The following is a 27863-nucleotide window of genomic DNA, read 5'->3' on the forward strand; positions in this document are numbered from 1 at the left end:
GGAGAGCCCGGCGGTGGGGGCCAATGGCAAATGGTGGCGGGCCGGCGGGGGGGCGCTGCCGAGCGGCGCCTTGGGAGCGGTAGTTCTCTCCCGCCACGGTGGCGCTTTATGGCAGGACGTAACAGTGAGGGAAAGCGCGCCGCGTCCCGCCGCTTTGCGACAGAGCGAGCGTAGGAGTGAGGGCGGTGGGTGAGGAGAGCCCTGCCGGGGGTCGGGGGGGAACGGGGCGAGGGAGAGCCCTGCCGGGGGGGACGGGACGGGGCAAGGGAAAGCCCTGCTGGGGGGTACGGGGCGAGGGAGAGCCCTGCTGGGAGGGATGGGGCTGCCCCGGGCGAGGGGGAGCCCGGCAGCGGCCGGCGGGAGGCTGCCCTGCGGCCTGAGGGAAGGGTCCAGCGGGGCGGTCGGGCAGCACCCGCCGGGTGGGGGTTTTTGTCGGGGGGTGGGGGTTTCTGGCGGGGGGAGAAGCCGCCTCTAACTCCTGCCGCTCTGAGGGGGCTGCACTGCGAATGGCGCCGGGGCAGCCGGGCAGAGGATGCCCAGGGGCCTCCCGCGGTCAATGGTTAAACTCAGATCAGGGTCCTGCGGGACATTCAGCGATCGCTTTGCACCCCCGGCAGGATCCGGCCCCAGCAGCATGCCCTGGCTCCGCGGGAGCTGTCACCATCCCTTGTAATGAACTATCAAGCCAGGCTCTTCGCTAGCTGCAGGGTCAGGATGCTGCTGCAGCCCTGGCGTCTCTACTCCCGGGCTGCAGATGATATGGCTTTGCAGAGGATCCGGAAGGTCCTGTGCGTGGCTGAGAAGAATGATGCTGCCCGAGGGATTGCAGATCTGCTCTCCAACAGCAGAATGCGACGGGTAGGAATGCACCGCATCTCCTTACAAGTTCCTGATAGGCATACGGGTCCGGCTCAGCTGGCTGCAGAGGGTCACCAGGGTCACTGTGCAGCACAGTCCAGGTCTTGGGTGTAGTCTGTGTCTTGTATGGCCACACCAGCACACTCGGCAGTGCTTGGCACGGGCACCTCACATCGGCCTGTGCAACATCTCGCACTGTTTTTGTCTCTGGCCACTTCTGTCTGCTTAAGGGTACAGAAATGGCTTTTTTTCGTGGACAAACACCACTTGCCCAAATGTATTTGAGAATCTTGGACCCCTTTTTCCTTGTGACTTAATTCCTGTTGGAATTCAGCTCCCCGGCTGCACTTCTGCTGGACTCCACCGTGAGGGCTCCCAGTGTCATTCCTAGATTTGCAGTGTATGCAGAAGGCTTTGGGAACTGAAACCATCTGTTGGCGTGTATCTCCCAGTCAAAAAGCACTGCTTCTGCAGCATCAGCAAGTGTCAGAGGTTTACTGAAGTTCACATAATAAAGCCAAGATGGTCTGTGGTTTGGAGAAGAGGAGTTCAAAGATCTCTTGCTTTTTTGGGTGACCTTTAACAGTTTGCATAATTACTTGGTATTTCCAAGCTAAGGAGCTCGAAGATGCTTCTAGACCAGAATTGTATTTGAATGGAAGGTGTTACTGAGAACCTGACTGCTGACAGTCCCAGTCAAGGAAGATATCATCCTGCTTCTGCAGTAAAAGCAGCAAATACGCAATCTAGAAATTTCCACAAATCTCAATTATGTGGAACGTAGTCTTGGGGACCTGGAGCGGGCACACTAATTGTCATTTGGAGCAGGACATTTGTTTATTGGGACTGTAACTGGCCAACCCCATGAAAACAAATCTGTTCTTCAATGTTGTTGCTATCCATGGGGAGTTAGCCCTGGCATCCCCTTCAGACAAGTTTAAAATACTCTTACGTTGTAAAGTGCCACTTCAATGTCTCCATAAACAATACAGGCAATTTCCATTCATCCTGCTGTAATTTCCATTAGCTACAGTACCTGGTTTTCACTTGCCCCACACTTCTCTGTGCTCTGTCATAAAAGCGTGTATAAAGTGAGGCGAAATGCATTTGGTTTCTGTTAGAAGCCAGAAACTCAGCAGTTGTTCTTTTCCTTCTAGCGAGAAGGGTTTTCCAAGTTCAACAAGATCTACGAATATGACTACCAGATGTTTGGCCAGGTAGAGTTTTCTTTCATTCTACTGCTGGATTAGAGACATGCAAAATACTAATTATTAAAAGCCATTTGTCAGAAGTTACGAAACACATATCCAGTGACAGGGAAGTCAGATGTTCTTTTCTTGGGTCAACCACTGACCTGTTTTGTTGCTTTAAGTCTTTGAATATTCTGGGTTCAAATGTCAAAATTTGTCAAATTCGTCAAAAATATGTTGCTATTTAGAACAGGGTACCTCCTACAAAAATTGAGGATAAGGCCATAGATTTAGCTGTCAGTAGAGAGAAGAGCTTGTTACGATGCATTAGCAGGAGGAAGGTGTCACTGGTGGTGTAAATTGAGAACTGCATGAAGATCTTGGGGCTGTGGGCAGTTTTTAGCAAATGATAGGCACTAATTACCTTGCTCTGTCTCTTGTAGAATGTTACTATGGTGATGACATCTGTGTCGGGACACTTACTGGCTCATGATTTTAAGATGCCATTTCGCAAATGGTTAGTACTTACTACCCCCTCACAGGAAGGAGGGCTGTCATCTTCCGCTTTCAGCCCTAAGATGGGGGGAGCACCGCGAGTTTGAAGCATAGGGTCTCTGACATCACTTGCAGAGCAGCGTGATGAGTACCAAATTTTACACTGAATAGCTAAAATACTGTTTCAAATTACTGTCTTCAGAGCACTAAAAAACCCCAAGGTCATAATACTGGTTAAAATACATTAAGGCAGATGCAAGGAATTAAACTGATTCCAAAACTTGATTGATGTTCTTGTGTTCTTTGTTCAACCAGGAGTTGTCCTGGGATATGAGGTGCTTTCTCTAGCTTCCCTCCCATTTGTTCTCTGCGCTTGGAATAAGAGAAGTTGCTTGTTCAGGGTGGCCTTGCAGATCTGCTGTTTTCTCTGGTTGCGTTTTGGTTCTGTTGCTTTTAAGTGTAACTCGGCATTTGATGTGAATCCTGAGTTGACTAAGACGAGACCTGTAATAAAACATTATGAATTCCAGTACTTGAACAGCACTTCCTCACAAGACAGCACCAGTTAGTGTCTCACAACGTATGTTTTCGCTTTTTTTATTCACACTGTTCATCCTCTGTTTACCAGGTATGGCTGCAACCCTCTAGCTCTTTTTGATGCTGAAATCGAGAAGTATTGCCCTGAAAATTACATGGCTATCAAGGTATGTTGTTTTTGAAGAGTCTTCCTGAAACACTTGAGTTCACAGGTTAGTTCTACAAATATTGTCTCAGACAGAAGGACAACTGTACCTTTGTCCTTAACATCTGAGTTTCTAGAGTTTAGCAAATTCCTCCTGCGTTTCCTAGGTCTACATATGCTGTTCATTTGTGACATTGAAAGTCTCCTGCTCATGTAAAATTAGCACGGTAAAGGAACAACTACTTTGCTAAAAGTAGAAATGTTTTTTTTTTTCAACAAGGTGGAATTGCTAATTGCATCTCAATTTTACAAAAACCCGACACTTTCAGAAAACAGATTGTGGTGCAATCCAATCCAAGTCATGCTTTTTTGCAGAGTTAGATGTACTCATATGTACACAAATAAATGACTCAATTCTTCTGAAAGCTGCCTAATCTCATGAGACACACAATTACAAAATGTTATTGCAACAATCTATCTCTATGGATACACGTTGCATTTCATGTTCAATTAGTGAGTCATTCTAAAATTAAATGACAGAGTGGCCTGGTGTGTCTCACTCTGCATTGTTTTCTCATCTCAGAGAACCCTTGAACGAGAAGTCCAGCAGTGCCAAGCTCTGGTGATCTGGACTGACTGCGATCGAGAAGGAGAGAACATCGGCTTTGAGATAATTCATGTTTGCAAAGCTGGTGCGTAGACATCATATTCATCACCCTGAGTTCCATTAAAGTACTGATTTAACAGGTATCACTGCTCAGAGGTCTCTTAACAGAGGCAAACTCTCAATCTTACTGTGTCCAGGTTAAATATATTTAATATAGTTCTGATAAATACGTGGCTCTGATAGACCAGAAGTATATTCAGCTATTGGAAAGCTACAGAATAGGTTGACAGCATGCTCTTTTGAAGATAGCTATTTATTAATTATTCCTTTCCATTGGTGTTTGAGTTGCTCTTTGATTTTTTGTGGTTTTTTTGTGTGCATCTGACAGTAAAGCCAAACCTCCAGGTTTTCCGAGCCCGTTTTTCAGAGATAACACTGCATGCCGTCAGAACAGCCTGCGAGAACCTCACCCAACCAGATCAAAAAACAAGTGATGCTGTTGACGTCAGGCAGGAGCTGGACCTCAGGATAGGTATGTAAACACATGCTGGGGGTAACAGCAGGCTGCCAAGCCTGAGCTGCTGCATACTCCTCTCCTAAAAGGAAGTGAGGAAGAGTGTGGTAGGCAGGGGACAGCTTTGTTCTCAGTGTATAGCTTACTGTCTATAAATACTCCCTTAGACTGCTGTACAAATGAGATAGCCATCCATCAGGCTCTTCCTCGCTTCTCGCCTAACCACAATGAATGCACATTGTTAAAGCTCAGCAAGGGGTGTTTAGAAATCATCTGTTTCTGTATCCTCCACACAAGACAGGAATGTCCTCTGTAGTGTCATAAATCAGATTTTTAGATCAGATGCAACTAAATCACATCTCATGTTTTACTGGAAATGTGCTATTTGAAGCAAATATTGGGTTTATATCTCATGCAGCACTGACAAGTTTCTGCAACCGAGTATTAAAGGGTAAAATCAACACTCAGAATGCTAAAAAGAACCATCTGAAGCGTTGTGTTTATTGTTCAGTGTTATTGTATTCAGTTCTAGTGCCCATTTTGTTTTCTTAGGCGCTGCCTTCACCAGATTCCAAACACTGAGGCTCCGGAAGATCTTTCCCAATATTTTAGCAGATCAGCTGATCAGCTATGGTAGCTGCCAGTTCCCAACACTGGGGTTTGTAGTTGAACGCTTTAAAGCCATCCAGGCCTTTGTTCCTGAAGCCTTCTATAAAATAAAAGGTATGCTTGGGGAAAACGAGTCCTGCGCTCCATCTTGAAGGGCTTGATGTGCATAGAAAGGGAAAACATCGGGGCAACAAACAAATAATGCTGCAGAGGTGTTTTTGTCTTCCTTTGCTTTGACCACTAAGCAGGAATTAAAGGTTTCCCAACAGTGTGGCCCCACTGACTCTGCTATATTTCCACTGTATTACTACTTTATCACTGAGATCTGTTGTTCAACACAGTGACACATGATCATGAAGACGGCAACGTGGTCTTCAACTGGAAGAGGAACCGGCTCTTCAATCACACAGCATGCCTGGTCCTTTACCACATGTGTATGGAGGTAGGAAAGCTTGTGAATAGTTATATAATCCAGTATCAGCCAAACATCTCCTGCATCTGTCTTGCTCAAGATGTTTCAAGAACAGTTTACATAAACTCTTAAAGGAGATTTTTCATTTTGCTTACTCTGCATTTAGGATCCAGTAGCAACTGTTGTTGAGGTTGGGAGCAAGCCAAAAAGCAAATGGAGGCCCCTGCCCCTGGACACTGTGGTACGTTTGAACTATGCTAGAAGGACTTATCTGAAAGAAACTTTGAACAGATATTTTACTCACCACTCTGAATTATGCACAAATACTTTCTTTTTTCCCTGGCTTCTCTCAACACAGGAACTTGAGAAGTTGGCTTCCCGCAAACTGAAAATAAATGCAAAGGAAACCATGAGAATAGCAGAAGTACTCTATACTCAAGGGTAAGAAAGCAAGACTTGGCTTGGTAAACTCAATTCTTTCAAGAGTAAAGTGCCTTTAGTTCAAAATGGGAAGCATCTTGGAGCACAGCTCTTAAAGTGCTCTTCTGTCTTTCTTAAGATTCATTAGCTACCCCCGAACTGAGACCAACATTTTCCCCAAGGAGCTGAACCTCTCTGCTTTAGTACAAGAGCAGATACAGGACCCAAACTGGGGAGCATTTGCACAGAGGATTTTGGATCAGGGTGGGCCAACCCCTCGGAGTGGAAACAAATCGGATCAGGCTCACCCTCCCATCCATCCTACAAAATACACTGCTAACCTGCAGGTGAGTTTAATGAAGGCAGAGGTAACGGGATGGTTTGTATTTCTTGATAAATAAAGATAGAAGTCTTAATAATATGGTCATTACAAGGTATACTCATCTGAGATCTCACTAATATTTCTTGATATCATTAACACAGGAGGACACTGACTCTTTTTTACTGTTTGATATTAGGGCAATGAGCAGAGACTATATGAATTTATTGTGCGCCATTTTTTGGCTTGTTGCTCTGAAGATGCCAAAGGACAGGAAACAACTGTGGAGATCGACATTGCTAATGAGCGATTCATTGCTCAAGGACTAATGATCCTGGCCCGAAATTATCTGGAAGTCTATCCTTATGAGAAGTGGAGTGATAAGGTAATACACTTGAATAACATAGATAGGAGAGGCTAAAATACCTGGAGTTTGAAACAGAACTTCACTGCCAGCTTCAGACCCCTGTACAGAAGGTCCTTCGACAATTTCTGGCCCACTGGCTGTTTCATTCAGAGCCATCTCTGCTAAAAACCTGTGCAGCTTTATTGTGCCAGCCTTGGATAGATTCTTCCCCTTCTGATACCAAAGCAGAGACCATACAGGGCTGTGGGGTTGGCTTTACTCACTAGGAGCTGAAATTTCTGTTCCGTGGTCTGGGAGCTCATTACTAGCTAATCCCAAGGATCCTGGGACTGGATCTCCTCCAGAACTGCTCTGTTACTGCACAGGCCTGTCGTTAGTGTGACACTTTGTCTTCAGTGAATGAACTAGAAGGCAGTTTCAAAGAGATTCTCCTTCCCTTCAGGTTATCCCACTGTATCAGAAAGGGTCTCGCTTTCAGCCTACTACAGTGGAGATGGTGGATGGGGAAACCAGCCCTCCATTGCTCCTTACAGAAGCGGATCTCATTGCTCTCATGGAGAAACATGGCATTGGTCAGTATTGGCAGTGTGGCCTCTTGCTTTTGGGAGAGCTTTGTTCATAAGCTTCTCAGTTTCTTTTACACCAGTTCTGTCCCACACTCAAGAGCAGGGAATGCTCTAAATGTCACTTCAGGTAAAAAAAATCACTTAAATGCACAGAACAAAGGGTTAGTAGAGGCCTGTAGGCAAGGTCCGGAGATCCTGAGGAGTCTGCAGTGTCTCCAGTATCTAGGGAGACATGCAGTTTAGGATCTGTGGTGTGCCTGCCAGCACCTTGTTGGCCTCAGTGCCAGTGGGAGACATGAGGGCAGTGCTGCTCCTCACCGTAAGTTGTCTCCTTGTCCCTTTACCACCTTGCACTCTTCCCTAGGCACAGGGGAAATCACTTCTTGGCACCTAATTCGACTAAATAACCTGTCTGCTTTCAGGGACGGATGCCACTCATGCCGAGCACATTGAGACAATTAAGACGCGGATGTATGTGGGCCTTACAGCAGATCAGCGATTCCTCCCAGGCCACCTGGGCATGGGGCTGGTTGAAGGTAAGGGCAGTGCCCACAAGGAAGATGGCAAGGTCCTTACCTGCTCCTTCGTTTCGCTTACCATGCACTATGTTCCTCAGGCTATGATTCCATGGGCTACGAGATGTCCAAGCCTGACCTTCGAGCTGAGCTGGAGGCTGATCTGAAACTGATCTGTGAGGGGAAGAAAGACAAATATGCAGTGTTGCAGCAGCAGCTCCAAAAGTACAAGCAAGTCTTCATCGAAGCTGTGGCTAGAGCCAACAAGTGAGCCCTGCCTTTGCCCTCTTCTGTTTGCTTTGCTGCTCTGGGAGGTACTAGCTTCTCATCTGAGGTTCAGCCTGGAGTGGAATCCTGTCACACTCTTTCCCTGGAGCTCTGCCCAGCGTGTGTAGGCACTTCATGGGAAGGGATGACTCGCAGCCTGGCACATAACACAACAAGTTATGGGTTGGTGCCAACTAACTGCTCATCTTGGTTTAAATCCTTAAGATTAAATCCAGAGCTGACTGAAGGAGACGGCAGCATGCACTGCCTCCTTTCACGTTGAACCCGCACCTAGCCTGTTCCAGAGACATGGTACTGAATCAACATACTTGTGCAGAAGCTCAGAGGGGCTGTGTAGAGAGCAGCAGGCACTAATTCACTGCCCTACCTGATCACTGCAGATGAGACACACAGGATGCTCTGCTTGTTTCTTCATAGGTTGGACCAGGCCCTGGCTCAGTATTTTGGAGAAGCCACAGAAATTGCAGAGCAAGAGGAGGTCTACCCAGCAACGCCCTTTTCTGTTCGGAAGTGTCCACAGTGCAACAATGACATGGTCCTGAAGACCAGGAAGAATGGCGGGTTGGTGATCTTCCCTGTTGTAAAAAATAGCCTTCTCTGCTGGTTTGTGTGTTTCTAGGCATTTTTAGTTTACCTCCCCTCTGCAGCAAGCATGAAAACTTGGGCTGCAGTTAGCTGACTCCACCGGCTACATAAGGTGTGTGGACTCAGCTGAACCTCTCTCTCAAGTACATATTTGCTCTTAAAAATTGTTTTGACAATTTCTGATGGCTGAGAAGACGGCAGAACAGATCACTGACTGTCTTGACTTTGCCTCTTCCTCATCCGGTGCTTTTGCCCCATGGCAGGTTCTATCTGAGCTGTATGGGCTACCCAGCTTGTAAAACTGCCGTCTGGTTTCCTGATTTCGTGCTGGACGTGGCCAGGGACGAGAGCATCTGTGCTGTGTGTAATCCACATCCAGTTCACAAGTAGGTCCTACCAGTTGTCCTTTGGGGAAATGCAGCTCTTCAGACACTGTGTGTTAGCCTTCAGGGTTGGAGATGTCCATGGGTTAGGCTGGGCAACCATTTTCCATTCCAGTCTTGGAAAGCTGGAGCAGCACTCATGGCTTGGGGATAGAAAGAAGAGGGGTTGGGGAAAACAGTGTAAGTATAGCAGAATTTAAAAAAACAACCAAACATAAAAATGCAACTCCAAATCAAGGTCTGATGATGAGAAGTTATATAAACTGGGATACTTTTATTCTTCCTTTCCTTTTAGACTGAAGTTTAAATTCAAGAGAGGCAGTGTTCCACCCACTATGCCCCTGGAGTTTGTTGGTTGCATTGGAGGCTGTGACGACATGCTAAAAGAGCTCTTGGACCTGAAGTATTTACACAGGTCGTCCCAATCCACATCATCAGCCAGCCAGCAAGCTAATCACTTGCAGGTCAACAACTCCTTTCACAGAGGTAGTGGTGAAACCAGGCATGTGCGGGGGACCACAAACCCGGCACCGGGACATCTATTCTCCTTGAGCTCAACGAGAACACCCAGGCCTGCTCCAGATGATGGGAACAACGCAGTGGTGTGCAACTGTGGGAACGAAGCCCTGCTGTTAACTGTGCGCAAAGAAGGGCCCAATCAAGGCAGGCAGTTTTACAAATGCAATGCCGGTACCTGCAACTTTTTTCTCTGGGCTGATCAGCAGTCAGAGGACAGAAGTAACATGGCTCCACAGGGTTCTGCACTGCCCCAGCCCTTTGCAGGAAGGGACCCAGCAGGATTTCAGCGCCCAGGAGGAAGGAGAGGTCCAGAACTCTTTGGAAGCAACAGCTCCAATTCAGGAGGCGGCGCAGTCTGCAAGTGCAACCAGCCAGCCGTCACACGCACGGTCCAAAAGGATGGGCCCAACAAAGGACGGCAGTTCCACACCTGCTCTAAACCCCGAGAGCAGCAGTGTGGCTTCTTCCAGTGGGCAGATGAAAATGTGGCACCAGGTAAGACTGGGCTTGGGGTGAGACACAAGGGTTGGAGGCTGTTCTTGAAGCTAAACTGAACACACTTTTCACACATGTGGAATGCTTCCACGGTGTGAGAGCTCTTGTAACAACTCAAATATTTAACAGACTTCGTTTGTCTTAGAACATCTGTCAGCAGCATTATAGCACTTCAAATGTTGCTTGTAACAACTGAGTCTGGCTTACCTTTCCAAGTGTTAGCAGGATATGTCCTCATAGCACACATCTGCAGAGCTTCGAGTAGGATGCTTTGCTTCCATGTGCAGTAAAGCTCAAGTGTCTGTCCATGACTACTTGGGTGAAGCCCAGCACTCTTTCCAACAGTCTCTTTGGGAGTTTGTCCTCCCAAATTAGAGTAACAGCTCTCACAAAGCCAAGCACTGACTTGGTACAGAGTTGAAGCAGTAGCACCACTTCTGGAGATCTTAAACCGCATTCTGTCATGCCAAGGAAACGGTGCTACTCCCTCTGCCCTAGGTTCAGGAATGCAGTGAAAGGCCAAGTCTTTCTGATTAGAGCTGAGAAACTGAGTGTGGCTGCTGTGGAAAAATGCTGAAAAAAAGTACCCATTAAAAAATAAATAATCACAAAATAAGGATGTGAAAGAAAGAGCTCTGACACAAAGGGACAGTAAGCAAAGCACAGAGGTGGAGTTGTGGTCTGAGAGAGATTTTCAACACTGCCTCCCCCTCAGACATTTGAGCCTGAAAGGGTAGAATCAAGTTTTCGAAACTACATAAAACCCAAGTTTTCCTCTGGCATATTTTGTTGTTTCTGCTTCAGCTGCAGACCAGAGCATGCAACCAGGCAGATCAGTTTCCCCTGTTCCGTTCCCACTTTTCTCTAATGCTGCAAGACAGATGGGTGAGATTTAACTGTTTAGACAAATCTGAAGCTGGTGTAACTTCAGGAATAATCTTAGAGGGTGGGATAGTAAAATCCTTGATCTGCCATTTTGAATTTATCTTCCATTTTTCACCCACTTATATTTTCAAAGATACTTACACACAAGTTGTTTCTCTCTAGGCCCTTTTGGAGATGCCTCTTTGAACCACTCTGGCAGCAGTGAATACTCAAGAGAGCTGGGAAGTAAAGCCAAGAGACCAAACAGTTTCTCCTCAGGAGCCACTGCCAAGAAACCACGGACCTGTAGCATTTGCCACCAGCCTGGCCACACTAGAAAAACCTGCCCTCAAAACCACTGAGCCTGGATGGACATCTCTTGAGAGCCTGAAAGGTCCAGGGCTGTGAGCTGCTACAGGAGCAACTCCTGCTGACAGGAACTGGGGTCTAGAAACAAGTCTGTCCAGTGCTTTCTGGAAGGGCTGGTTGCAGGCTGCTCCTGCCAAGGGGTACCACCCTCACACACGATTACGTGCCAGGGCAGCAAGGGTTCAACCAGCTTTGAAAGGTGGCCCCACTACCCGTTAGCCTTTGTTTTCAGTTGCTCTTCTGCTGAGCAAGTTGGGATAGTCTGAACATTGCAAGGAAGCATTTGGAAACTGAACCTACAGAGAAAACAGCACTGGATCTAGTCCACCTGCAGCTCCCGCCATGGCGGTGGCTGTACGCAGCCTTTCTACGCGAGGCAGAACTGGATTGTCGCCACAAGGACAGACACCAGCACTGCTGAGCACTTCTCAGTCCCTGGCTTTCCACAGTGTGGAATTTCATTTTAAGTTCTTTTCTAAGTTAAAATTACCTGAGCAACATTCCCCTTTCTTTTTGGTCACAGTGTCTACCCCTTGCCTTGGTTGTCCCTGCCTGTGGAAGAGGGCCAGTGCAGAGCAGCTGGGTCTGGTGCTTGCCCTGACAAGGAAGCTCAGCTGCAGTGCTGAGGAAGAGCATTCACTTCAGACAGTTCCTGAATTTGAAACCAAGCAATTCCTCAAACCTTGAGACATGCCTCTGTGATGCTGCTAGCTAATGCAAGTTACTTTTGTCAAACTATTAAGTTTCTTATTAAAAGATTATTTTAATAATAATTAAACATCTTAACCTTGCCGTATTATTTCTTCTTACTTAAAATAGTTAGGCTATTACTGTAAAAGCATTCACCTAAATCTTGCTCTTTCCACTCACTCATTCAAACAACATGGAAGCTTTCTTGGCAGAAACTCCCTGCAGTTATTTAGAAGTGAGCTGCAGAGGAGTAGGGAAAGTGGTTTTATCTCCTCAGCTGCATCTGCTGTAGCACTGCTGCCCAGAGACAGCCAGCCAGCTGGCTGAACTGAACAGAGGTTCTGTTTTCCTGCGCTTCGTTTAGACAACTCCCTGAGAAGCCAGGCTACCTCCTCCCTCTCTGTTGGAGCTTCCTCTGTACATCAAAGAAAGTAGACCCACAAGATTTCTGTGTCCTCTGCTGCTAGGGGACAGCATTCAGTTTTTCCCCGGGGCCTCTGATGCTTGGGACCCTACTTCTGGGCACAGAGCAGTTCCCTGGGTCAGTACTGAGGTGACATGCAGCAGATGGAGCCAGGGTGGGCAGGAGCCTGAAGCACATTCTATAGAGGCTAGCTTGAAGCAAAGGAGACCACAGCAGCACCAGTTCGCTTTAAGGTCTGCATGAGAGAGCCTTTAATTCTGCAGCAGACATTTGCCGTCAGGCCTAAATCTATGGAGTGAGGTCAGGAGAGCTCGGATTGCATTTCCCTGTACCCCTCACTCCCACGATTAACAGCTGTGGCCTAAAAATACAGCCCTACAGGCTAAAATAACAGGATTATGAGGCTTTGTAATGCAATCACTGAGCTGGCAAAAGCCCGGGCAGCAGCCTCTGAACGGCAACAGCAGGAGAATGCAGTTGTGTAGCATACAGGCAGCACGTTAAGCATTGCTGATGGCATCAGCTGTTACCAGCTTTACTGGTCTAACCCTGGTCAGCATTCAGGCAGCTGGTTACAGCCACTGGGTCAGCGGCACAAGCTCAGTGTCCCAACAGCTCACGTACTGCAGCCAGGCACTCTGCAGCCGTAGGGGTCTGGAAGAGGAGGAAGGCCTTGCGGGATGGGGTCTGACTGCCACCAAGCTCTCCACGCAGAGCGGGGGATGCCCTGGGCAGTGCTGGGTGGTTCTCGGGCACGCCAGCACAGCTGGGGGATCGCTTCAGCCTGATCACAGGAAAGCAAACAAAACAGAGGTGACACAAGAGAACCAATATACACAGGGAAGGTTTATTCTCATCACTAACACCTCGGAAGTGGTTTGGAGGAACAAAGTAATCCTCAGACTGGGAAGAAAAGCAGTGCGTTTTTTCCTCCCATAAACAAGATGATAGCTGTAAAGAAAAGTAAACCGCAACAGCTGCTCACATTGAAGTCCACAGGACTTCTCCACCTCCACCACTGTGCAAACCTAGCTCTTCCCATTAAATACATGAATACATTTCATCTCCCTGGGGCTATGGCCAGAACCAGAGCTTACTCGCAGCCACTCAAAGGAAAAAAAACAAAACAAAATACCCAAACAAAACATACCTTCTTAATAAAAAGCATAAACAGTTTCAGTTCTTGCAAGTGCTCTGCTCAGAGCATCGTTTCTGTCCTACTTTCCTGCCCCATACCCTGGAGCTTCAGGACAGGACCTCAAGACAGCAGCGATACATGTGTGAAAAGGTCACTGGACAGACTGGAAGGGGACACTGCAGAGCAGCGAGTACCCCCAGATGGATGCTGGCAGCAACCTACCTACCAGGGAGGGGACACACAGCACTGCTGCAGCCTCCACTAAGGGACCAATTCCAGGAGCCTCCCAGGAGTCAGCAGCTCTCTTCCTGCCTCCGTCTTTTTCAGGACATCTTCCAGCAAAACACGGTGTGGGACAAGGGCCACGAAGCCCCAGGTCCGTGCTGGAAGCACGCCCCTTCCTCGGGGCCGAGCCAATACTGGCAGAATGAAGAGGTAGGGCTCAGCTCGCCCCTTTTGGCAGCTGAAAGGGTTTCCAAAGAATAAACCCCCAGCCCCGCTTGCTATGGCTGTACCTTCAAGTGCCCAGACAACCACCCAGGTCATCGCTGGGGCTTTATTTCAGATTGGCAACATGCTACAGAAGGATAAGGCTCCCACCCTGTCCCAAAGGCTGGCTTGAGGGGATGGCACAGTAAGACCAGTTGGGTGCTGGTGCAAGGACCCACCCAGCATGCTGCAGAACACAGCAGCAGCAAGGAACTGCTCTTCTCCAGTTCCAGCTGGTCTCAGAGCACAGGGGAACCTGACGGCTAGGACAGGCAGGGGACACTGGGAACCAGAGACCAAACATGGTTTGTGTTGGCTCGCAATGCCCAGTGGACGGGACTCACCTGAAGGTGCTCGAGGTATGGGCTGCACCCACCCTGGGTTTGGCAGAGCCTCCCAGCCAGAGGCTCCATATGCCAACGCTCACCTCCACTCAGACACATTTTATTCAAACATTAAATATATTTTTTTTCTCTTAAAGTGCAAGAACTTTGCCTCTTACTGACTACTCAACTAGAACCATCACAATCCTCGCAGCGAGAAGCAGCAGATGGGCGAGGAACACCCCGTGTTCGGGAGCTCTCAACACCCCAGTCACTTCTCCCTCAGCAGGAGCTCTGGCTCCGATATGGCCCTGTAAAGCAGGAAGCCCATCTCATCGATTTCCTCTTCCAACAGCTCAGAGAAGAGGTTGATTTTGCAGTTGAAATAGGAAGGCAGGACCCCTTTCTCCAGGTAGCCTACCAGCTCCTCAAGCACCTGCTGGAACCTGTCAGCAAGGCTTTCTTCTGCCCAGTCTGAACTGGTGGCACTGAGGTGAAGAATGACATGGGTCAAGGGGCTGCCGCTCAGTTTGTGCAGGGCAGGATGGCTCTTGCAGATGCCGTTCAGGATGCGGAGGCAGTGCTGTCGAGCCCCAGCATCAGCTGCATCCAGCTCCTTCACCTTTGAGACCTCTGCCTTGTAAAAGCTCTCAAGCCAGAGGTTTTCCACCAGTCCTTCAGGAGGAACAGCTAGAAGAACCTTGCCCTCCATTTCCACCACTGGGAAGAGGGTTATGCTCAGCTCAACCTGATCATGTTTGACTTCCAGCCTCAGCTCCTGGGAGGCCACGACCGGGTAGATGACGCTCCCCAGCAGGTTACCTATGGCAGGCCAGTTGATGGAGGCCACCAGCATCTTGTGGAGGGTTTCATTAAGCACATTGGAGGAGAGGTACTGGCCCACGATGAACCTGTCCCAGGGGCTGCACCCGCGAGGGAAATACTCCAGATCAGTCCTCTTGATCAGCCAGTACCGGGGGTTCCTCACCACGGTGTCCTCTCCCGGGATAAGGCTCCACAGCGCAGTGTCGAGGACCACCGGCAGCATGAGGTGGATATGGTCAGCTGCCAGAGCTCCGAGGCCATCGAGCAGAGGACCGCTGAGGAAGAGTCTGCCAAAGGGCATCTCTGGGCACTTGCTCCACAAGAAGTTCTGCAGTTGGGTGCCAATGCTCCTGGCCAGCTGTGGGGCAATGGACACCTGCACCTCAGGCACGGCCAGCCAGCTGCTGTAGTGCGAGAGGAGCTTCTCCTGCAGCGTGAGGCAGATGGATTTGACCTGAGGAGTCTCTGGAGAGGTAGAGCAAACGATGGGGCAGAGGGAAGAGAGAAGTCACAGCTCTGAGCAGATCATCTGCAACCTACAGCAGCAGCTTCTCCTGCCACGGCTGAGGCAGAGGTGTGAGCTGGGCGCCCAGCTCTCAGCCCGCCTCTGGACACAAGACTGACCTTGCCAGGTGGTCCTCTGATGTTAACAGCGATTCTCAGCCAAGGCAGAGCCCAAACTAACCCCAAAACCCAACAGTGCCCAGCCTTACCTCCCAGCCAGATGGCTAAATCAGGCTAAGCACCAGCAGCTGGGCAAGGGACTCACTGCCAGGGTCCCTACGAGCCTCAGCCCCACAGACTGCTCAGGCTGATCCAGCCCGCCCCAATGCCTGCCTCATCGCTCAAGTCCTGCAAACAATCCTGCTCCTGGCCCAGAATCTCAGGACCTGCACTGCACTGAGTTGGGCTGCTTTCCCACTTGGAAAAATGCCGCCTTCGTAGGCAGCCGGACAAGGCAGCCTTTGTCTGCAGCAGCTCCTGAGCACACCTTCCTCCAGGCAGAGCTGACCCAGAAAACGAACAGAGCAGACACCGCTTCAGAGGCAACAAAGCCCCGACAGCCTCCACCACACCACGGTGGCCGAGACACCTTGGACGTTATCAGAAGTGCTCTTACCACAGGCATTGCCTAAAAAGGGGCCGTGGCTTGTGAGCCTCCCAGGAGGGCAGGCTCAATCAGGTCGGCTTTCGGGGCACTCAGCTAAAAATAACACAGAGCTCCAAGACCGCCACGAGCAGCGGTGCAGCCAACCCAGAGCACATCAAGGTGATCTTCCCGACCGCGGTGGGAGCTGGCACATACACCATGAGCCTTACCTGGTGCCAGTGGCTGAACCGGAGGGAGTAGAGGCTGGCTGAGGTCTTCCCTTCTCTGCTTCTTGGGAGGTTTTGGTGTTGCCTTGATCAAGGCCAAGTCCTGCCAGCTCTCCTCCAGCGTCTTCTGCTCAGCCTTAGGGTCGCCTTCATCACGAGGGCTGGTGGCTCGGTCTATCAGCTGGAGGAAAGAAAATCCCCTGTGGACAACTTACTGCTTTTGTGGCATTTCTCCAGTCACACCCTGAACTAAGGGGGACAACAGCCCCTCTGGTACACACATGGGGTAATACAGCCCCATGCGGGGCCTCTGCTTGCAAAAACATGTATTTTGTGGGACCACAAAGGTGCATATTTTCTTCCTGTAGACTTTTAAGCAGAAACCAGGCGTCCAAATGTCAATTAAGCCCAAAATGCCTTTCTAGGTGGGTTACTGTACCCCAAGCGTGTGCTGCTTTGGGCTAACGGGGCATGGGGCTGTTTGTGCCCCTGCAGGGCGGGAGTGGGCAGCTCCATGCCCCCAGCACCAGCCTTCCTGATTCACAGCACCAGCTCTGCCGCACGGTGAGGCCTTGGGTGCATCTTCCCCTGCTGCGGCCGCGACCAAAGCAGCTCCCCTCCGTGGGATGGCCGGCTGCCCCCCGCCGCCGAGCCCCCAGCCTTACCCGCTTGACGGCCAGCGTGGCAATGGCGAGCACGGCCCCACCGCTGACACCCAGCACCAGCCTGGCGTTGGCCAACAGCACGTCGAGGACGCTGCCCAGCCCGTTGCCCGCCTGCCGCTCGCCCCGCGGTCGCCCGAGCCCGGCCATGGTGCCCTGCGGAGAGGAGAGCAGCAGAAGGTGGCACCGGCGCCGGGACCAGCCGCCCCGGGGGGGCGCGGAGCCCGCCGGCTGGGAGCTTTTTGGAGAACTGGGGTTTCTCCCGGCCCTACGGAGCCCGCCCCGCACCTCCCCTTCACCTCCGGGGCAAAGGCTCCCGCCGGGACGCGGCGGGGGAGCGAGGGTCACCCCGGGCAAGAATCACCGGCTCCTCGCCCGGCCCTGCCGCAGCCGCCTGGGGGGCAAGCGGCGGCGCGGGGGGGGGGGACAGTACCGCGGCCCGTGCCCCCGGGAAGGGCTGGGACGGAGAGCCCCGCGCTGCCGAGGCCACGGGCGGCCCCCGAGCCGCTCAAGGGCAGGGCCAGCCCCGCACTCACCCGCTGCCCGGCCGCTCCGCCCCGCCCCGCTCCGCCGCCCCAGACAATTGGAGCGCGGCGCGGCCCCGCCCACCGGCACAAGGAAACTGAACCTGGCTCCACCCTCCCCCGCAGGGCATCACCGCCGGGGCGGGGCCAGGCGCGGGCGTGGTCAGGCGGGGGCGTGGCCGGGCGGCCGCCGGGTCCCCCCGCCCTTCCGCCGCCATGGCGGCCACCGGCGTCTTGCCCTTCGTCCGCGGTGTCGACCTCAGCGGCAACGACTTCAAGGTGCGGGGCGGGGGGAGTGGGGGGAACGGGGGCCGCGGGAGCGGGGGGCAGCCCGGCCGCAGGCCCCGAGCGAGCCCGGGCACGGAGGCCGCAGGGCTTGGTTAGGCGCGGCCCAGGCGCCGCGGGGCGGGGTGATCTCGGCCCCCGGGCGGGGGTGTCTGCCCAGGGCAGCCCCGGAATCTGACCGCACCCCACAGCGCTGTGGGGCCTGGCGGGCCCTGGCCCTCGGCCTCTACGGCTGGGCAGCCCCCGGCTTCCAGCCCGCGGGGCCCCGAGAGCCCGCACAGCTCCCGGTCCCACAGCCCCGGGCGATCTCGGCCGCCAGGTCCCAGTCCCATAGGACCAAGTGATCCCGGACCCCCAGGTCCTGGTCCCATAGGACTAAGCAATCCCAGCTCACCAGGTCCCAGTCCCATAGGACCAGATGATCCCAGACCCCCAGGTCCCAGTCCCATAGGACTAAGCAATCCCAGCTCACCAGGTCCTGGTCCCATAGGGCCAGGTGATCCTGGACCCCCAGGTCCCAGTCCCATAGGACTAAGCAATCCCAGCTTACTAGGTCCCAGTCCCATAGGATCAGGTGATCCAGGACCCCCAGGTCAATCCCAGGCTCCCCCAGGTCTCAATCTCATGGGACTGGGCAATCCCAGCCCCCAGCCCCCAATCCCATAGGGCCAGGTGATCCTAAGCCACCCCCTGACCATGCAGGGTCAGTCAGACTCAGGTCCCCAGACCCTTTACCCTGTGGGCCAGGTGTTTTCCTCACCTTCCTCCTCCTCACAGGGTGGCTACTTCCCAGAGCACGTGAAGGCGATGACCAGCCTGCGCTGGCTGAAGCTGAACCACACGGGACTCTGCTACCTGCCCGAGGAGCTCGCTGCCCTCCAGAAGCTGGTGAGCGGCACGTTTTGGGCAGGGGATGGGGCGCAGCGGCTCACAGTGGGGCTGCGGGCTCGGATGGGGCCCTGCACGCCAGTGCCGAGAGCCTGGTGCCTGCCAGCCTCGTGGCTCATCAGTGGATGCTCTGGTGTCTAATAATAGGGCTGAGCTACGTGTGGTTGAAATTGGATGCAGGAGCTGTTGGGAGTAGGGCTGAGACAGGCTTGTACTCGGTTTCACCTTGTTTTCCTAGAAAACCAGACTAAAAACCATGCTTAGATCCTCTGCCCTTTAATAGAAGGGGAGGGTGAAGGTTTAGTAAGGGGAGGATTAAGGTTTTGGGCTTTTTTTTCTCTCCTCCTTTGCTAAAGATACAAAGAGCAGTAGCTGGCAGTTGCCTGGCTTTGTTTTTTGGGTGGCTCGAATTTTGTCCACGACCAGGCCCTTGGTGTGGAGTCCGTGGCTAAGCTTTGCTTTGGCAGTGTCCTGCAGCACGTTACAGATGTTGTTCAATTGGTGTCAGACAAACGCAGTGCTTTAAATGCTGCCGAAAGTCCTCATCACCGTGCCTGGTGCGCCCTGCTTAGTGGGAGCAAGCGGGGAAGCCCTCCGTGCTGCTCGGAGCCACGCTCCTGCCAGTCCTGCCAGATGCTCAGGGGCCACGGCTAGACTTAAAGCCTGGCATCTTGCCCACAGCCTGACAGTTCCTCCTTTTCCAGAGCAGGTAACAGCTGGGCTGGTGATGTCCAGAGGAAAAAATTTCCCCTGGGCCCTCCTCCCACCCTGATGGTCCCCACACGTTTGCCCATTTGCAGATCACCCAGTGAGAAGTGTTCCCAAGAACTGGGGTCTGTTTGCTCAGGGACTGTACGGGAGTGCTGTGAGCCAGCTCGGCAGCGGCTCAGAGCGCCCCAAACCCTGCAGCAGGGCTGGGGTGTCTCAGCCAGCTCTGCCCCAAGTTACGAGGGGTGTGGAGGCAGCGTGGGCATACTGGGGCCAACCAACCAGTTTGAGATGGAGAGTGTCCCAGCAGCCACATTGTGTGGGTCAGGGCTGAGCTCACCTCATGCCTCCGCAAGGCCCTTACTCTCCTGGGATCGAGGAATGTTGGTGTGGGGGCCCAACCGCTGCCTTGGGCAGCCCCGGCTGCTCTTTCTGCTCACTGGAGCTTGTCTGGGGCTTCCCTGCAGGAACACCTCTCCGTGAGTCACAACAGCCTCACCACACTCCATGGGGAACTCTCCGGCCTGCCCTGCCTCCGGGTAAGTGTCCCCCTCATGTGTCCCAACTGCATGGGGGCTGGTGTCCCTAGGCACCTCCTGGCCAGCCCCTGGTTCTGGGGACACGTGAGGATCGTGCCTGGCCACCCCCAGGGGCTCAGCAGGCATCGAGCTGGCACCAGCTGCAGTCGTGCCTCTTTCTCCCTCCCCTTTCCAGGCGATCGTGGCTCGTGCAAACAGCCTGAAGAACTCGGGAGTCCCCGATGATATCTTCCAGCTGGATGACCTCTCAGTGCTGGTAGGTGCAGAGCCTCCTCGGCTAGCGCAGGAGCCAGCTCAGGCTCTGGGGTCCCATTCCCACACCTTGGTGGCCCCTCATGCTTCTTGGGGAACTCAGTGGGGCTGAGGAGCGTCTGGGGGAAAGGTGCAGCGAGTAAATCAGGGCTCAGCGCTGCCTGGTCCACTTTGACTTTCAGGTGCCCAGGCCATACCTAACTTCCCTGCAGCAAGAGCTCCTGTGCCCCTTCAGCGCCAGTCCCGGCCCTGTGCCTGAGCACTGGGGAAGCTGGCTGCGGGCAGGATAACCCTGTGGCAATGTCTCCTCTAGAGGCTGATGCCACGCCTGGGTTTCCCGCACACTCGTCCTGCTCCTGCTGCTGGGCACTGGTCCGCAGGGCAGGGCGCAGTGTGGCTGCAGGCAGCCTCGTCCCTGGCGGTGCCCCTGTCCTCAGGTGTGGGTGCCGGTTGCTGAAGGCAGGTCAGAGGGGGATCCTTGCTTTGCTTTCTCATTTGTCCCAGGACCTGAGCTACAACCAGCTCACAGAATGTCCCCGGGAACTGGAGAATGCTAAGAACATGCTGGTCCTCAACCTTGGCCACAACAGGTAGGTCTAGGCCAGAGCAGCCATCCCTCCCCGGCCATGGCCACTTCCATTCCGCCACCTTCCTCTTCACTCCGGATCCTGCCGTCTGCCCTTCTTCAAGGGAGACCTGGGGCTGGTACAGGTCCCAGGCGGCCCTGACGATCCCCATATCCCCACAGCATTGAGACCATCCCCAACCAGCTCTTCATCAACCTGACAGACCTGCTCTACCTCGACCTGAGCGACAACAAGCTGGAGAGCCTCCCACCGCAGATGAGACGCCTGGTCCACCTCCAGACTCTCATCCTCAACAACAACCCTCTCCTGCACGCGCAGCTCCGGTAAGGCCCCTTTTTCCAGGCCGGATCCCATGATGCCGGGGCTGGGCCAAGTGCCTGCTCCAGGCCTGACCTGTCTCTGCCCCGTGGTTCTCCATGGCCCACAGGCAGCTCCCAGCGATGACGGCCCTGCAGACCCTCCACCTCAGGAACACCCAGCGAACACAGAGCAATCTGCCCACCAGCCTTGAGGGTCTAGTGAACCTGGCAGGTAGGGCTGGGGTGCCCAGCCCCATGGTGCGTGGGGCCCTCCACAGGCTCTCTTAAGCCCTGGCGTGAGTCTGGCCGGCGGTGTCACTCTGTTGTCCTCCCCCAGACGTGGACCTGTCCTGCAATGACCTCATCCGCATCCCTGAGTGCCTCTACACCCTGGGCAGCCTGCGGCGCCTCAACCTCAGCAGTAACCAGATCACGGAGCTGTCCCTCTGCATCGACCAGTGGACCCAGCTGGAGACCCTCAACCTGTCCCGCAACCAGCTCACCTCCTTGCCTGTATGTCCCTGCCCGTACACGGTGTCCCTGCCCATGCTTCCATGCCACTGGGTGTCCCTCACCCCGCTATCTCCTTCCCCAGTCAGCCATCTGTAAGCTGACCAAGCTGAAGAAGATGTACCTGAACTCCAACAAGCTCGACTTTGACGGGATCCCCTCAGGCATTGGCAAGCTCGCCAACCTGGAGGAGTTCATGGCGGCCAACAACAACCTGGAGCTCATCCCCGAGAGCCTGTGCAGGTAGAGGACAGCCCTCAGCTAGATCTGCTCTGTCCCCAAGAGGGGACACGGAGGCTCTGTGGTAACAGGGTGTCACCCGGCCTAGCCCTTCACCAGTGTCTCTGTCCCACAGGTGCTCCAAGCTGAGGAAGCTGGTGCTGAACAAGAACCGCCTGGTGACACTGCCAGAAGCCATCCACTTCCTGACAGACATGGAGGTGAGAGCCCAGTGCCTGCTCCACCCTGGCTGGGTCCACCAGAGCCCCAGCATGTCCCTGGGCTGTAGGGTGGGATGGGTGAGGTAAGGACAGGGGGTCTTGGGGCCAACACATGCAGTCTGGCCCCCGGTGTGGCCTGGGCAGGCGGTGGATTTGGGGCTCCCTCTGCATCCCCTCAGCAAAGCCCGGGGTGCTCCAGAGGTCTCCTGTCCAACCCCACATCTTCAGTGTCCCCACGAGCCTGTGCTGCAGAGCAGTGAGAGGTCTCCTGTCCCCTCTCCTTGGCAGATCCTGGATGTGCGGGAGAACCCCAACCTGGTGATGCCCCCGAAGCCGGTGGATCGGACATCGGAGTGGTACAACATCGACTTCTCCCTGCAGAACCAGCTCCGCCTGGCCGGAGCCTCCCCGGCCACTGTTGCGGCTGCTGCAGCAGGTGAGCGTGCAGGGATGTGGGGGGCAGCACCTTGGGAGCAGCTGGGAAATGAGCTGTGCCCCACGCAAGGTGTCCTGGCTGCTTCTCACCCTGTCCCTGTGTCCCCAGGGAGCGGCACCAAGGACCCGCTGGCCCGCAAGATGCGGCTCCGGCGGCGCAAGGATTCTGCCCAGGACGACCAGGCCAAGCAGGTGCTGAAAGGGATGTCAGACGTGGCCCAGGAGAAGAACAAGAAGATAGAGGTGAGTTCTGGGGTGGGAGAGGGGCCCTGAGAGGCATCACAGCAGTGCCCCCAGCCCACCCAGGTGCTGGCAGGGACCTAGTTGCCCCCAGCTTGGTGACCTGTCCCCATCCCCACAGGAGAGTGGGGAGGCGAAGGCACCGGACCTGAAGACGCGCCGCTGGGACCAGGGCCTGGAGAAGCCACAGCTGGACTACTCTGAGTTCTTCAGCGAGGATGTGGGGCAGCTGCCTGGCCTCTGCGTCTGGCAGATCGAGAACTTTGTGCCCACGCTGGTGGACGAGGCTTTCCACGGCAAGTTCTACGAGGCTGACTGCTACATCGTGCTCAAGGTATGTGAGGAGGACCCAGGGTCCCTCACATCCCCAACCCAGGGCTGCAGCCATCCCATCTCACACCCTGTACCTCTCCAGACCTTCCTGGATGAGAACGGTTCCCTCAACTGGGAGATCTACTACTGGATCGGACAGGAGGCCACTCTGGACAAGAAGGCCTGCTCCGCCATCCATGCCGTCAACCTCCGCAACTACCTGGGGGCTGAGTGCCGCAGCATCCGCGAAGAGATGGGGGATGAGAGCGATGAGTTCCTCCAGGTGAGGCTGACCCCTGGCCCCACATAGCCCCCAGCCCTCCCTGTCCCACCTTCACACTCTCCCTGTCCCTAGGTCTTTGACAATGACATCTCCTACATCGAGGGTGGCACGGCCAGCGGCTTCTTCACTGTCGAGGACACGCAGTACATCACCAGGTACCGCTGGGACATGGGGCTGGGGGATGTGTGGGGCAGGGGGTGCCCCGTGTCCTACCGTGGCTGTCTCTCCCCCAGGCTGTATCGTGTCTATGGGAAGAAGAATGTCAAGCTGGAGCCGGTGGCACTGAAAGGGACATCGCTGGATCCCCGGTGAGCAGGGGGAGCAGCCAGGGAGCACAGGGTCCCTGCGGGGGGACGGGGTGCTGGCAGGGTCCACCCAAGACTTCATAGCTGCAGCTCCATGGTGAAAATTGGCCGTGCCAGCACCTTCCTACAAGGATGTGGGTCCAAACCCCACTTGGCAGCCCCAGCAGCTAAGGACCCCCTGGGTGGGGAGCACACTCGGCGCACCCCATTCCTGACTGTCCTCTCACCTCCGTATCCACCAGGTTCGTCTTCCTCCTGGACCATGGCCTCAACCTCTTCGTGTGGCGCGGGAGCCAGGCCACGCTGAGCAGCACCACCAAGGCCAGGTAGGGCCGGTCGGGGGGCTGGGGGTGCGGGGAGCCCCCACCTGCCATCTTACACGCTGCTGCCGCAGGCTCTTTGCTGAGAAGATCAACAAGAATGAGCGGAAGGGCAAGGCAGAGATCACGCTGCTCACCCAGGGCCAGGAGACCCCTGACTTCTGGGAGGCGCTGGGGGGGCAGCCCGAGGAGATCCGGCCCTGCGTCCCCGATGACTTCCAGCCCCACAAGCCCAAGCTGTACAAGGTGGGGAGCTGCCACCTGTGGGGCTGGTGGAGCTGCCAGCGCCCCGCAGGCCCCCCTCACCCGTGTCTCCATCCCCTCTGCAGGTCGGCCTGGGCCTGGGCTACCTGGAGCTGCCCCAGATCAACTACAGGCTCTCGGTGGAGCACAAGAAGAGGCTGAAGGCTGATCTGATGCCGGAGATGCGCCTGGTAGGATGGGGTGGGGAGGTTCTCCCAGTCTGACGAGTGAGACTGGTTTCATGCCCCCTCTGCCTCCAGCTGAGCCCTGGGAGAGGCAGGTTTGGCCAGCGGGGCCCAGCTGGGGGATGCTCTGCTCTTCCTGGCGGTTCTTTGGGAGCAGGCAGGGCGTTTTCCAGGCAGGAAAGCCTGCAGGTGCCTGACCCCCCCTTCCCCCCCTTTTCGCTGCGGTGCCCGCAGCTGCAGAGCCTGCTGGACACCAAGAGCGTGTACATCCTGGACTGCTGGTCTGACGTCTTCATCTGGATCGGGAGGAAGTCGCCGCGGCTGGTGCGGGCGGCAGCGCTGAAGCTGAGCCAGGAGCTGTGCGGCATGCTGCACCGGCCCAAGCACGCCATGGTCACCCGGAACCTGGAGGGCACAGAGTGCCAGGTAGGGCAGCCCCCGTACCTGTGAAGGGGCACGGACCCCTGGGCAGCAGATGACGGCACAGACCCCTCAGATAGGGTGCTGGGGAGGGTGCTGTGGCCCCAGCAGTGTTACCTGCTCTCCGATTTAGGTGTTCAAGTCCAAGTTCAAGAACTGGGACGACGTCCTGCGCGTGGATTACACCCGCAACGCTGAGACGGTGCTGCAGGAGGGCGGCCTCGCCGGGAAGGTCCGCAAGGATGCTGAGAAGAAGGACCAGATGAAGGCCGACCTCACGGCGCTCTTCCTGCCCCGCCAGCCCCCCATGGCCCTGAGCGAGGTAGGGCTGGGGACCATCCCGTGCGTCCCCCCGTGGTGCTGGGCCGGGTGCTGACGGAGGGGCTGGGTGGCCGCTGGCTGATGGAGCACGTGGGGCCACAGGCAGAGCAACTGATGGAGGAGTGGAACGAGGACCTGGACGGCATGGAGGGATTCGTGCTGGAGGGCAAGAAATTCGCTCGCCTGCCCGAGGAGGAATTTGGCCACTTCCACACCCATGACTGCTACGTCTTCCTCTGCAGGTGACAGCCACCTCGTCCCCTCTCTGGGGCTGCTGGGCCACCTTGTCCCCTCGTCTTCCTCCCCAGACCCCCAACCTGCCCCATCACTCACATCATCCCCTGTTCCTGCCCTCAGGTACTGGGTGCCAGTGGAGTATGAGGAAGAGGAGGAGAAGAAGAAGGGTGAAGGCAAAGCGGGGGAGGAATGTGAGGAAGAGGAGGAGGAGAAGCAGCCCGAGGAAGATTTCCAGTGCATAGTCTACTTCTGGCAAGGCCGGGAGGCCTCCAACATGGGCTGGCTCACCTTCACCTTCAGCCTCCAGAAGAAGTTTGAGAGTCTCTTCCCCGGCAAGCTGGAGGTGACGCCACTGCACGCTCCTGGGGGGTGACACAGGGGTCCCCCAGCTTTGCCTGTCTGCCCCCCAGGCTAAGGGCAGGGGGTACTGGCAGGGGGATGCAGCTGGGCTTGGGGTTGTGTTTGGGGGCCCCCCCGGCCCTGCTGACACCCACCCCTGGCCAGGTCGTGCGCATGACCCAGCAGCAGGAGAACCCCAAGTTCCTCTCGCACTTCAAGAGGAGGTTTGTCATCCACCGCGGCAAGCGGAAGGAGAGGACCAGCCCGCCCCAGCCCAGCCTCTACCACATCCGCACCAACGGGGGGGCCCTCTGCACCAGGTCAGCCCCCGGGGGCCACGCCGGGCCGGGCAGCACCCGTGGGTGCCAGGCTGCTGGTGGGGTACAGCGCGCAGCTGCCTGGTCTCTGGCTGACTCTGCCTCGTGTTTCTCTAGGTGCATCCAGATCAACACAGATGCTGGTCTGCTCAACTCGGAGTTTTGCTTCATCCTCAAGGTAGTGTTTGTGGCTGAGCCCCCTCGGGGATGCTCAGCCATTTGCCCCCCCCTCCCCCCCAACCTGGGCCACCCTGCCTCTCTGTGTTCCCCCAGGTGCCCTTTGAGAGCACGGACAACCAGGGCATCGTCTACACCTGGGTGGGCCGGGCAGCCGACCCCGATGAGGCCAAGCTGGCTGAGGACATCATGAACCACATGTTTGATGACTCCTACAGCAAGCAGGTGGGAGCACAGCGGGGCTGGGCCCTGGCTTACCTGGGTGGCTGTGACCCCTGCAGCAGGGGACAGCAGCGCTCAGCCCTGTCCCTGCTCTTGCAGGTGATCAATGAGGGAGAAGAGCCTGAAAACTTCTTCTGGGTGGGCATTGGGAGCCAGAAGCCCTACGATGAAGACGCCGAGTATATGAAGCACTCCCGGCTCTTCAGGTGGGTCCTGGCCCAGGAGGGGCTGCTCCGATCCATGCTGTTCCCTGTCCTCCTGCAGTGTCCCAGGCCATGCTGGCCTTTGGCAGGGGCTCGGTTCTCCCAAGCTAGCCAGGGCAGTTTCCCACATCTCCCAGGCATCATCCAGCCGAAACAGAGCTGCTCCATCATCTCCCTTCCTTCTGTACAAGCTGAGTCCTAGCAAACTCCTGTTATCGATGCCATCACCTTCCACCTCTCCCCACAGGTGCTCCAATGAGAAGGGTTATTTCTCCGTGTCAGAGAAGTGCTCTGATTTCTGCCAGGACGATCTAGCTGATGATGACATCATGCTGCTCGACAACGGGCGGGAGGTGAGCAGAGGGCGGGAGGCTGTCAGGGGACCAGGGACAACGCAGCGGGGGGGCAGGTCTGCCGGGGGCTCCATCAGCTGAGCGTGGCTGCACATCCTTCCCACAGGTCTACATGTGGGTGGGCACCCAGACCAGCCAGGTGGAGATCAAGCTGAGCCTCAAGGCGTGCCAGGTAGGGCCTCCCTCCCACCTGCTGCTGCAGGGGGAGGATTTGGGCATCTCCATTGTTCCTCGGGGCCCTCATCCTGCCCCCATGGACGGCGGTGCATGGGAGCACCAGCCCTGGAGGTGCGCAAGCGCTGGGGACCCCCACAGCTGTGCTCTGCCCTAGGTCTACATCCAGCACATGCGCTCCAAGGACCCCACGCGTCCCCGCAAGCTCCGGCTGGTGCGGAAAGGCAACGAGCCTTGGCCCTTCACCCGCTGCTTCCACGCCTGGAGCGTCTTCCGCAAGCCGCCTGCCTAAGGGCTGGGGGCACCCCATGCTCCGGCCACGGCCCCCCTGGCATGGCCGGCCCCCCCAGCACCCTGCACACACGCCTGCTCCCAGCCAAGCACCACTTGGAGCCACTTCTCCCCTGAGCTGGGGCCAGCAGGCAGCACTGGGGCTAAGCCTTTGTCCCCCCCTTCTCTCAGCCCAGGGTCCAGTTCAGCCCCTTCCCTTCCTGGGGGCGCATACGTGGTGGTGTGGGCCCGTTACACCTTGCTGGGATGATGCTGCCCCAGGCTAGTGCTGAGCTCCCCCTACAACTGGGGGACAGGAGTGTTTCCCAGTTTGGGTGGGAGGATGCTTTGCTAAAGAGCACTGAGGGGGGTGGGGTGAGGGGTGCTCAGCCCTGGGCCTTACAGCTGGCCCCGCTGTCCTGCGGGGGGCACAGACCCCCAAGGAGGGGCCCAGCCTGTCAGTATCATATCAATAAAGGCTGCACTTCTCATGCTGAGGCCGTGCCAAGCTCTGACTGCGCCTGTCTCGCTCTCAAGTGGGGGTTCCCCC

The 27863-nt window shown here is 55.2% G+C and overlaps 3 protein-coding genes across 5 annotated transcripts; 2 read left to right on the forward strand and 1 right to left on the reverse strand.

Annotated features, from left to right (window-relative positions):
* Window positions 1-11847, forward strand: TOP3A (DNA topoisomerase III alpha). Its single transcript, XM_080386535.1, has 20 exons — window positions 1-185; window positions 618-858; window positions 2016-2075; window positions 2492-2565; window positions 3172-3247; window positions 3809-3917; window positions 4221-4364; window positions 4899-5069; window positions 5297-5397; window positions 5534-5608; window positions 5726-5808; window positions 5927-6134; window positions 6306-6491; window positions 6916-7045; window positions 7462-7575; window positions 7656-7821; window positions 8260-8403; window positions 8691-8813; window positions 9106-9824; window positions 10872-11847. The coding sequence occupies exons 2-20, from the start codon at window positions 673-675 to the stop codon at window positions 11048-11050; spliced, it is 3048 nt and encodes a 1015-aa protein (XP_080242661.1). The 5' UTR covers window positions 1-185; window positions 618-672; the 3' UTR covers window positions 11051-11847.
* Window positions 11848-12997: 1150 nt separating this feature from the next.
* On the reverse strand, window positions 12998-17667 carry MIEF2 (mitochondrial elongation factor 2; the record flags this gene model as incomplete). Of its 3 annotated transcripts, none has more annotated exons than XM_080386559.1 (4): window positions 12998-15411; window positions 16267-16463; window positions 16929-17081; window positions 17462-17667. In XM_080386559.1, 4 exons carry the CDS (start codon window positions 17665-17667, stop codon window positions 14393-14395), a joined length of 1575 nt encoding a protein of 524 aa, XP_080242685.1. In that variant the 3' UTR covers window positions 12998-14392. The 3 variants fall into 3 exon arrangements, with proteins under 3 accessions (XP_080242685.1, XP_080242687.1, XP_080242686.1); XM_080386561.1 differs by having other exon boundaries at window positions 16267-16444; window positions 17462-17483; XM_080386560.1 differs by lacking the exon at window positions 17462-17667 and adding an exon at window positions 17225-17447 and having other exon boundaries at window positions 16267-16444.
* Window positions 17608-27810, forward strand: FLII (FLII actin remodeling protein). The gene is made up of 30 exons (XM_080386521.1): window positions 17608-17728; window positions 18512-18622; window positions 19798-19869; window positions 20045-20125; window positions 20626-20711; window positions 20870-21031; window positions 21136-21239; window positions 21345-21520; window positions 21603-21760; window positions 21873-21957; window positions 22246-22393; window positions 22502-22635; window positions 22754-22966; window positions 23048-23227; window positions 23300-23382; window positions 23461-23535; window positions 23775-23858; window positions 23927-24098; window positions 24182-24286; window positions 24515-24706; window positions 24834-25022; window positions 25124-25263; window positions 25379-25601; window positions 25763-25917; window positions 26032-26092; window positions 26188-26316; window positions 26413-26519; window positions 26764-26869; window positions 26976-27041; window positions 27201-27810. The coding sequence occupies exons 1-30, from the start codon at window positions 17666-17668 to the stop codon at window positions 27333-27335; spliced, it is 3795 nt and encodes a 1264-aa protein (XP_080242647.1). The 5' UTR covers window positions 17608-17665; the 3' UTR covers window positions 27336-27810.
* Window positions 27811-27863: the final 53 nt, after the last annotated feature.

The sequence above is a fragment of the Falco punctatus genome, assembly GCF_963210335.1.
Source record: "Falco punctatus genome assembly, chromosome: 4".
NCBI classification, from domain to species: Eukaryota; Metazoa; Chordata; class Aves; order Falconiformes; family Falconidae; genus Falco; species Falco punctatus.

Bases quoted from the DNA above. Each gene is read 5' to 3' on its own strand.
- TOP3A (XM_080386535.1), top strand. From the start codon at position 673: ATGAACTATCAAGCCAGGCTCTTCGCTAGCTGCAGGGTCAGGATGCTG. The intron at 859-2,015 runs GTAGGAATGCAC...TTTTCCTTCTAG, and splicing joins CCAACAGCAGAATGCGACGG to CGAGAAGGGTTTTCCAAGTT. The intron at 5,809-5,926 runs GTAAGAAAGCAA...GTCTTTCTTAAG, and splicing joins GAAGTACTCTATACTCAAGG to ATTCATTAGCTACCCCCGAA.
- FLII (XM_080386521.1), top strand. From the start codon at position 17,666: ATGGCGGCCACCGGCGTCTTGCCCTTCGTCCGCGGTGTCGACCTCAGC. The intron at 20,126-20,625 runs GTAGGTGCAGAG...CATTTGTCCCAG, and splicing joins TGGATGACCTCTCAGTGCTG to GACCTGAGCTACAACCAGCT. The intron at 22,636-22,753 runs GTGAGTTCTGGG...CCATCCCCACAG, and splicing joins AGAAGAACAAGAAGATAGAG to GAGAGTGGGGAGGCGAAGGC.